We start from the raw sequence: 10,210 nt of genomic DNA, 5'->3' as shown, positions 1-10,210 counted from the left end.
AAATTTCTGCATGTTACAATTACAACTGTTTTACTATATATATATATATATATATATATATATATATATATAATATATATATACACACATATTACTATTATTATGCGTCTTAGTTAATTATATATGTATACATACAAATATTATAAATATGTATTGTACTAGAATGGTATTATCTAGCATTCAATATGAATGAATTAGCTATTTTCTGTCAGTAGTAAAATTTAAATACAATTTAACTAGTTATTCGAAAACATAAAAAAAAAACATAATTAAATGGGGAGACACAAACAAAAAAAGAGTACGCAAACAATTTTTTGATAATATTACAAGTAAAGGCAACAAAAAAAAAAAATACAAAAACAAAAAGTATTACATATAAACAAGATATGATTAAAACAAAATCACATGAAATGCACGAAATGTTGTTTAATTTAAATGACAGCACAGCCGCATTAATCATATTCGTAATTTTTCTTAACGGCTTTGAATATATTTCGTATATTTTTAAATTCAAATTTGAATAAAGCGCCTTTAACGCGCGCGTTTGCAGGCGCAATCGATAAGTTTGCGTTCGTTCCACGCAATGAACTAGTTCCGCGGTCCGATAAACGCGAATCGTACGACTGGCCGGGCCGGCTCAGCTGTCAGCTGTTTATGTTGTGTTGTGTTGCGTTTGGCTGAAACATGACTTTGAAGATAATTCATTTAAATGATGTGCAATTAATTAGTTTCCTAAGTGGCGATGAAGACTATGATGACGTGCTGCAATTTTATTGTCACGATCAAATAAACGAACTGAGCTACAATGAAAATTTGCCTGTGACACAATTTCAGCAGCGTATTCGGGTGAGCCTGCCTGTTGCTAGACTTTGCCAAAAGCTGTCTAATTTGATGATAAAATGATACCAACAGGAATTGAACAAACGCGTGCACTTTCCCATAAAAGCGGTGCGCACGGCCTTAAGTAGCGCTTATCCGACAGAGGCTACACTGCGATGCGTCCAGCACAACGGAGCGGATGAGGCGGAACCTGAGCCGGAGCAGCAGAAGCTGCACTCTGTGCTCAGTTTGAAATACCGCATTGATGGTGCACCGGCGCCGCTTAAATGGGAGTGGCACTTGACCGGCGTGGACAGTGCAATGGTAACAGCTTCTAAAGCTAACCAAGTGTATACTCATGTCATGCTTTTATTTTGCAGTTTTATCGTTGCCTATTGAAGGATGCGCTTCATACCGCCAGCTATCTAAACGAAAATCTGCAGTCCTTGCTCGATGTCGTTAAGAAAAAGGACATAGAACTCAAACAGTATCGCATAGAAGGCGCTCAGCTGCGCAGAAGTAAGAAGGCGTCTACATATCTAAATTATTTATTATATATGTGAATTTGCATTATTACAGCCACCGTGGCCACAGAGCCCTACGATGTGGAGGCTTTTCATGTGCAACACAAGCAGCTGCTGGCGGCTGTGGCCGCCTACGTAAAAGTGGGCCAAGCCTTGGATGGAGTGCCCGCCACAGCGCCCATTATTAAAAACGAAACGGCCGTGGGCGTGCCGCCCGTGTCCGCCGATGTGGCTAACACAATACCATGCAGCACAGCAGCCTCAAGTGCAGCAAAATCAATAAGTCCACGCAACAGGTTTGCCAAACATTTCAAAATCGCAGGTTCAATATCAGGTTACTAAATTCAAACCTTGCTTGCAGAAAACGCAAGGCAATGGAAACGGGCAGACAACATGTGGAACGCAAGGTGCTGCAGCGTCGCCGTGTGCCACAGCTGCAATATAAGAATACTGAAAGTCAGGAATCGGATTTAGAGGCTAGCCTTGCGGAAGCCATGTCCGATGTCAAAGCTGAAGCTGAGATAAAGCAGGAACCAAGCATTGAAGTACCAACTGCAATAGATCCAGAAAGAAATCCAGCCATAGAATCGACCAAAAATGAACTGGATGAAATCATGCAGTTGATCAATCGCACAGCGGAGCAAACCAACAAAATGCTAGAGGAACATAATGTCATCTAAAAACGATAAAGATAGCAATAGGTTTCATTGCTGCGCGCTTTTCCTCTCTTTCTATATCATAGCCGAAATGCTTGTGAGACCAGTTTGTTTTGTTAATGCAATATTTTTGACTCATTTCAATTGTAGAAGAGCAAAAACTTATTTTAGAAGTGCACATATTTATGAAAAGCCAGTTACACCTCACCGAATATGCAATCAGTCGAAGAACAGCAGGAAGGCGTCTTTCAGCCTTTATAGACAAAATTGTAAATAATTATTTAGGCGAAATGTTGAATGTTTAGATCTGTTGATCTAAACCATATTGTAAATTGTATTAATTAATTTTATAGGTCCTTACGATGTTATATTTATATAAAGCACTTGATGTTATTAACCCAATATCTAAATGCACATTTCCATATAAAATTTTACTTCAAGCGAAAATTGTCAAGCAAACCTTTTAAAGAATTCGTTAGAATATGCAATCATGATTTTATAGCTACCTTTTGTAGCGCCTTTTATAAGTAAAACAAAAATATATATGTATCTATATATCTATATCCATATTAAATTGCAAAATCTTGTCAATATTGCACTACTGAATTATAAATCGCAGTCCGACAAAAGTTCTTTTAGAAAAATCCAAGAGTAGAGATAAGCTCTCCATGACTTTATAGGGCCGTAAATCGAAATGCGGGAAAATCCATCTAAATGTTTCACGCTTGAGAATTGCACGTGCACGACCTTTAACCAAGCCCTTTTTGGATTATGTGTTTTCTTCATATTTTATTAATGTTCATGTTCTATCAAGTATTTTACAAACGTATACGTGTGATTGCTTTTTTTTTTAATTTATTTTGGATTCATTTTGGCTTGGTTTGTATTCACTTTTGGCATCAAAATTGCAAAACATGCTCATCTCGTTGATAAAAGTGTTCAGTATAGTCACCTGTCTATCACAACTGGAGCCAGCGACTGCGGGTGAGTAAGGGCACAATCGGATATATTTCCTCATTTGGCATCTGAATGTACATGTGTAATTTTTTTTACTTATTTGTGACTGTTCCGAATTTCAGCAAGTATTGAAATCGATTTCAATTCTAATTAATCGAAACCTTTTCGATAACAATAGATTTTCTTACGCATAAGCTGTCTTAAATCGCAAATATTATATTTTATTTGTATTTCTTAAGTGTCCAAAGACTTGAAACATATACGAAATTGTAAGCTAAGGCTTGAATGCAATATCACAAATGTTCTGCTTTCCATATTCGAGTCAATTTCTCTGCAAACTTTTTTGTTTACGATTTGATTTTTTTTGAATGAGTTGGCGTTGGTTTTTAAAGCCATTCTGCTTGGAAATGTATGAAATGTACAGCACTTGTTTGCATAAAATTATTTAATAATTGTGGAAAGGCGCAACAATTCGTAATATACATATATCAATATAATTGACAAGTACATCTGATATTCGGAAAACCTCTATCCGCTTCGCGTGATCAATCCTCTCAGTTACAACGTTGCGATGCGACTGTGGCGGAATGTACTCCGCCAGTTTTGTGATATCACTAATTTTGGAATTGTTCAAATTGCGATTAGATACCAAACATATATCTAATACGATTCGTTTATGACGCAAATGTTGTGTGATAGATAACTAATATGGGTGTTAACTATGAATGAAGTCTTAATTTATTTCTTTTTATCCAAATGCCAAGACGACTCGGTGCACTTCAAGATTGTGGGTGGCACCGTTACCGAAATAAGCAGGACGCCATATCAGATCTCGCTGCGTCTGAAGCAAATTGACAGGAAACAGTTCGGGCGTGGTCACATATGCGGAGGCACGGTTATTAGCCAGCGCTTGGTTGTCACGGCGACTCATTGTCTCTACGAGTGGGTGAATCTCTCAATGTGGCCGAGCCGTATATCATGTTTGTTTGTTTGTTTGTTTCGTTTGCAGCGGAAGAAGCAGAAATATGCGATCCCCCAAAGATTTTGTGCTGATCATGGGCAACAGCTACCTTCAGACCAGAAGTGTAACAATGCAGCAGTATAATGTGCAGAAGCTGATACCCCATCCCCAATACAATCCGACAAACTTACAGAACGATATTGCCCTGATATTCATTAATGGCTTTATACCCTGGAAATCGATCGTTCGGGCTCTGCCACTTGCCAGGGTTACCACCGATGTTGGTACCCCCTGCCTGATCTCCGGCTGGGGTAGCACAGTCACCGTAAGAAATTTCATTTCTTGTTTTAAAAATGCTTTTTTGAATTTAGAATTTGGTATTTTCATATAATTTCGAAATTATACTTTTCGCTTTTATGTTTCTCATCATATTGGCAACTATTTTATTTATTTATTTTTTTAATTTTCCTGCTGATCGATAATGTGACTTATCGATAAGTCGATTAATGTTGGCTTTCATATTAATATTCTTGATTTCGAACTGCTTATCTTATTTGCAATTTTCATATAATTTCGAAATTATGCTTATCGCTTTTAAGTTTCTCGTCATTTTCTTCATTTGCCTACTGATCGATTAGGAGACTTATCGATTGATCTGGAAATTTATCGATTAATCGACTATTGTTTGCTTTCAGGGTGGTACTTCTTCGCAAACTCTGCAATCGGCAACTGTGCCCGTGATCAGCCAAACGGAGTGCAATGCCAAATATGGGTATATAACCGCTGCCCAGTTATGTGCAGGGTATATGAGCGGCGGCATCGATTCCTGCCAGGGCGATTCCGGAGGGCCGCTGCAGTGCCACAATACGCTCGTGGGCATCGTCTCCTATGGAAGATATTGTGCTGCCCAAGACTCACCTGGCGTCTATACGAATGTTTTATACTATGTCGACTGGATAAAGAAGACGAATCGCTCGCTCGACTATTCGTACTACAGCAGCGATGCGAGAACTGTCGTGGGCTCCAAGCTGACTGTTTTGGCCATCTTTGTGGCTGTCAGACAACTAAACTATTTGGAAAGAAATTAATAAATATTATTTCTTTTGTAGGTATTTCAATTTGTATTTGTTATTTGTTTGTCATGTTAGTTCTGCGATTACTGCTCAACAGATGTGTAAATAGAGCAGGGCCAGAAATTGGATCTGAAGTGCCTCAGCCTCGTGTTCGGTCAATGAAATAATTGAATTTATCTAATCAATGAAACCAGCTCCTAAGTGCGAAATTGATTTCTATGTATTACTGATATATTCATTATACATTTATTTATAAATCCGCGAAAAAAAAAAACCCAAAACAATTTCGAGAATCGAGTGACGCCTTTGAGCCGCGTGTCTTACAATCTGGTTAATTTATATGAATTATAAAACAAGCAAACATTTGTCAGAATTCGTCAGAATATTCAAACCTCTTGATTTATAGCTACAGATAGGGACTCTTATAAGTCAAAACAAATATATGTATATATTAATGCCTTAATACCTTTAAAAGAGATCTTTGTAAAAATCCAAAGCCTTGGACTACTTTATCATTAATCTATTATTGTAATATCGAAAAAAAAAAATTAGCAAAACTTCTGTTAAGCTAGATTCTAAGAGCAGAGATAAGTTTCTGCTTCACATGGTAGTTCACTCGATTGAATAATTAATAGTTAACAATTTGTTGATATCGTTGAGCAACTCCATGACTTTATAGGGCCGTAAATCGAAATGGATCTTGTGTTAAACCCATTGATATGACAATCGTGGGCACATAGTATATTGCATGGGTGCGTTTGGGAAAATCCATCAAAATGTTTCACATTTGAGAATTTCACCAATACAGCCACGTGCACACCCTATAGCCATGCCCCGTTTGGTACTCCAGCGGATGGAATGGACTAGCTGTCCGTTATTAAAGAATCTACCCAACAAAATTTACAAAGTGGGTGGGTCCGGCCGGTGAGGGCTGATTAGATTATGTCGGCCATGTATTGCCAGATTTAATTGTGACGATAGCAATTGGCTGGCCAAGTGGCCCTGACGGTCCGTATATTTAGTTGACGTTCTCAGCTCGTACCGTAAATACGAATACTCCACATGGCTCCCAAACGGGCAACGATCTTTGCCGTGCTCTTCGGTCTCTATCTGGTAGCGAGCGGTATGTGTGCCCATATTGAAGCAGTTACATCTTCTGATGCCTTTTCTAATTCCTCTTGTACGGCTTAGGTGCTAGGCTGGACTCACGGCATATACGTCCCAGATTCAGTGCCGATCCGGGTCGGATTGTCAATGGCACCGTGGCCAATATGGAGGCCACCAGGCATCAGGTCAGTCTCCGGCGTCGCCTCAACGATGGCTACTTCTTCGGCACGGGCCACATTTGCGGCGGCTCCCTGATCAGGCCAAATGTGGTTCTCAGCGCGGCTCATTGCTTTGTGGAGTAAGTGTCCGGGATAACTCCCAGCTGATCCTCATAGCTAAATCAATCGCAATGCAGCTCCTTAGCCAAAATTTATTACTATTTACATGTGTTATCGATAATAGACAACTGATCCGTTCTATTATCTTTGCAAGTGATCCTCACCTATTACTCATAGTTACTCATTCATTCATCATTTCGACTGATTCTGATAACAGACTCGAAACGGCCTCTTCAACCGATATTTGGATCGCTAGAGCAGATTCTCAGTTTTATACTTAAGTCCGATCATCATATCTGATCACCATTTAAGATCCTCAATCTGAGCCTCATAACTGATAGCCTATAATATATATAATATACATCCTAAGATGTATAACTCAATGTGTTGCTTAAGCTTATTTCTCTATAGGAATTTGCACTGTCCGATAATGTCCGAAATTTAAATTATATATCATTTTTGACTCGTACGGATCATGGCTATTGATTGGCATTATTAAAATTCTTAATTTTGAACCCAAATTCAATGTTTTTTGTGACATTTTCGAGTCTTACTGCCGACATGATTAGCTAATCTAGCTACTTGATCGTTATATGTAATCCCCTTAACCGATCTCTACAACTAATTCATTGATTTCATCCTACAGTCAGGTAATCTACGATGGCCGCTTTTTGCCCAAGGAGGACTTTATTGTGGTTATGGGCAATTTGGATCGCTTCGAGACGGCAAACACTCTAACCTTTGACATTGATCAGCTCATCCTGCAGCTGGACATCTTTGATCTGACCACATATAACAAGGATATTGCCCTGCTTATTCTCAGTGGCTCAGTGCCCGCCAATCATCCCACCATACGTCCCATTGCACTGAGCTCCCTGGCCGTACCTGCGGAAACCGTCTGCCAGGTAACTGGCTGGGGCACCACCGAGGAGGGCTACGGCTCCGATGTACTCATGACCCTGGATGTGCCCATGCTCAGCGATGCGCAGTGCATCAACGACAGTGGATTGGGTCATTTAATACTGCCCGGGATGATCTGTGCCGGGTACATGGAGGGTGAGCGCGATGCCTGCAATGGCGATTCCGGCGGACCGCTCGTCTGCCAGAGCCAGCTGGCGGGCGTTGTCTCCTGGGGCATTGGCTGCGCTCAGCCTGACCTGCCAGGTGTTTACACCGAGGTGTCCTACTACTACGAGTGGATAATCGAGCAAATCTCCGAGGCAAATGGTGGAGATGGCAGCGGCGAGGGCAGCGGAGAGGGCAGCGGAGAGGGCAGCGGAGAGGGCAGTGGAGAGACCACCACGGAGGGCAGCACAGAGACCACCACGGAGAGCAGCCCAGAGGGCGGCGACGATGGCGTCGCTATAATCACAGTTACCTATGCTCTGAGTGTGGCGGTGCCCGTGCTGCTTGGCCTGAGCCACTTTTCTTAACTGTAAAATAACGATACGCTAAAATTCTGTTTTGTTTTTTTGTCAATATATAAACTTTAAGGCTAAGATGAATGACCAGATGTTATTAGGTCATCAAGAACTGCTTCCCAAAACCAACAAGGAAGCCACACATGTGATTGGGCCATAGCATAGCATTGTAATTGAGAAAGGTAAAGAAAGATACTTTTGGTCCTGACCTCTATAAGGGTTATCCAAAGTTTTCAGTTAGATCTTTGGATCAAGATAGCCTTGGATGCATCTATGAAAGGATCTTCTGGCATTTGTTGCCGTTCTGCTAAAAGGGCTTGTTCCTTCCCCCTGCTCATGATCCAAGTAAATATATGTATGTATGGAAGGAATATTTTTTTGGTTTCATAAATATCAGGCTACGAAGGGGAGCTTAACAGAATGTGAGGAAGAGCCAAGAGTCAGACAGAACCAAAAGGAAATGAAGATATTTTTGCTCAACTACTGCGGAACCCGTTCGTTTCGAAGGCTTCAAAATCGAGATCTTAATATAGCTTGAGCGTAGTATGCCATGAATTTCTGCATAAGGTTTTTAATATATAGGTAAATAAGTTAGCTTAAAGTTCTCAGTTTATATTTTGTATACAGAAGTTGGAAGATATGGATCTTTTGTTATACGTGAATTCGGGCGGTAAGGTAAGTGTGATACTGTTGCTGCTGATCCTGCTCTGGACCACGCTGGACATGACCAAGGCTGAGCTGAACACAACCGAAGTACCAGGCGCCCATCAGCTTTCCATGCAGATCCTTGACAATAATACATATGCCGATCACGCGCCAGTCGAGTATTATGTGTCCCTGCGCCAGCGGCACAAGGAAACCTTTCGCTATGGGTCCGGACATGTATGCGGTGGTGCGCTCATTAGTCCCAATGTGGTGGTAACCGCTGCGCATTGCTTTGTGGAGTAGGTCCTAACTGGGTTTTGGGCTGTAGACGTTGCATCTGATCCTGTGTTATTCTCCTACAGCCGGACCAGGTACGATGGCAGCTTTCTGCCTATATCGCGGTTCCTGGTGGTGCTGGGAAGCCAGCATCGCTTCGTACGCGACGAGCAAACCTTTTCTTTTTCGCTGGAGTGGCTGCTGATGAACATGACCAAGTTCGATACAAGCACCTACGACAAGGACATCGCATTGATCATACTGAACGCCACAGTGCCGTTCATCATGCAGCCCATCCAGTTGCCCGAGGCGGCCGCTCAGCCGGATGCCACGTGCCACATCAGAGGCTGGAACAACAGTCAAATGGAGTACTACTTGGGCGAGATGATTAGGCTGAATGTGACGCTCATCGATGAGAGAGCTTGCAAGCGTGCCTCCAATCTAATCGAGAAATTCCTGCGCCCAGGCATGATGTGTGCCAGCAATGCGAATAAGGATCAGCTGGATGGATGCACCGTCGATGCGGGTGAGCCGCTCCTCTGCGAAGGCAAGCTGGTCGGCATCAGCTCATGGGGCATCAGGTGCGGCATGCCCCAAATTCCCGGTGTCTATGCCAATGTGACACACTACAGGCATTGGATAGACAATACCATTGCGAGCTATCAATTGCAAGGTCCCCAAAATCCAAAGTATGGCCACAGCGATCTCATGCGCTCGGACGAGTTCGAGGATATTGCCAGATCATCTGGCACCAAGTTCGAGGGACTATACAGGACAATACTCCACCTAGGTTTCATGCTAAGCCTATGCTACTTCTAGAGCGAATCGGAAGCACACACACACACATACACGTTCATTTATAAAGAGACAACTCATGAATCATAGCATACTTTTAGGACGCGTTGGAATAACCCATTTTGGAGTATGGATCGTTGATAAGATGAAACACTTTATAAGACCAAAAAGACAACGTAAATTAAATGTACTTCAAATCGAAAACGCGAAAATAGTTTAAGACGCAATTATCAAAGGCCAACGGCGATTTGTTTTGCTCGCCAATTCCTCAGCTGGGTTAAATATATATCAGCCATAAATTCAATCCGGATAGAGAACCACTAAAGATAATGTTTGGGGAAAATCAGAAATGGGATTTCTAACTTAATCATAAAAATGGGCAAAAAATTAATGAGTATAATTCTGTTGTGATAAGGTAGAGTAGACCTGCCACTATTTCCCTATATATTGTTCAGCACTTATCTGTTGCCCATGCTATATATGCTCTATATATATATATATAGTTGTTATTGTTCCAGATAAAACCCTTTTGGTACATGTTCAGTCTCATAATCAAAAAGCCAAAAAGTTGTCTAAGAATTTATATTCTTATCAAATAAGAACATTCGCTTAACTGGCTTTGGCTACAGGGTATAACCAAGTCGACTTGCTGTCACATACATAGCTGCCAGTTGGTTGGTATTGGTATTGGACAGTTC

The 10,210-nt window shown here is 41.2% G+C and overlaps 3 protein-coding genes across 5 annotated transcripts; all 3 read left to right on the top strand.

The window, feature by feature from the left end:
• Positions 1–476: 476 nt before the first annotated feature.
• LOC115768672 lies at positions 477–2,561 on the top strand. Of its 2 annotated transcripts, XR_004018587.1 has the most exons (6): positions 477–846; positions 913–1,143; positions 1,200–1,338; positions 1,399–1,639; positions 1,705–2,096; positions 2,150–2,561. XR_004018587.1 is itself a non-coding variant. In XM_030713355.1 (5 exons), the coding sequence occupies exons 1-5, from the start codon at positions 685–687 to the stop codon at positions 2,021–2,023; spliced, it is 1,092 nt and encodes a 363-aa protein (XP_030569215.1). In that variant the 5' UTR covers positions 477–684; the 3' UTR covers positions 2,024–2,560. The 2 variants fall into 2 exon arrangements, 1 of the variants encoding a protein (XP_030569215.1); XM_030713355.1 differs by having other exon boundaries at positions 1,705–2,560.
• Positions 2,562–2,786: 225 nt separating this feature from the next.
• On the top strand, positions 2,787–5,006 carry LOC115768674 (trypsin-like). Its single transcript, XM_030713358.1, has 4 exons — positions 2,787–2,983; positions 3,721–3,898; positions 3,966–4,242; positions 4,613–5,006. The coding sequence occupies exons 1-4, from the start codon at positions 2,914–2,916 to the stop codon at positions 5,003–5,005; spliced, it is 918 nt and encodes a 305-aa protein (XP_030569218.1). The 5' UTR covers positions 2,787–2,913; the 3' UTR covers position 5,006.
• Positions 5,007–6,017: 1,011 nt separating this feature from the next.
• Positions 6,018–9,770, top strand: LOC115768673 (trypsin-1). Of its 2 annotated transcripts, XM_030713356.1 has the most exons (3): positions 6,018–6,113; positions 6,182–6,395; positions 7,022–8,076. In XM_030713356.1, the coding sequence occupies exons 1-3, from the start codon at positions 6,053–6,055 to the stop codon at positions 7,806–7,808; spliced, it is 1,062 nt and encodes a 353-aa protein (XP_030569216.1). In that variant the 5' UTR covers positions 6,018–6,052; the 3' UTR covers positions 7,809–8,076. The 2 variants fall into 2 exon arrangements, with proteins under 2 accessions (XP_030569216.1, XP_030569217.1); XM_030713357.1 differs by lacking the exons at positions 6,018–6,113; positions 6,182–6,395; positions 7,022–8,076 and adding exons at positions 8,378–8,740; positions 8,804–9,770.
• Positions 9,771–10,210: the final 440 nt, after the last annotated feature.

Source organism: Drosophila novamexicana, unplaced genomic scaffold (genome assembly GCF_003285875.2).
Source record: "Drosophila novamexicana strain 15010-1031.04,08,12 unplaced genomic scaffold, DnovRS2.1 tig00001929-arrow-arrow-pilon, whole genome shotgun sequence".
NCBI lineage: Eukaryota > Metazoa > Arthropoda > Insecta > Diptera > Drosophilidae > Drosophila > Drosophila novamexicana.
The sequence above is the reverse complement of the archived record's forward strand: the minus strand, read 5'-3'. Positions and strand labels throughout refer to the sequence as shown.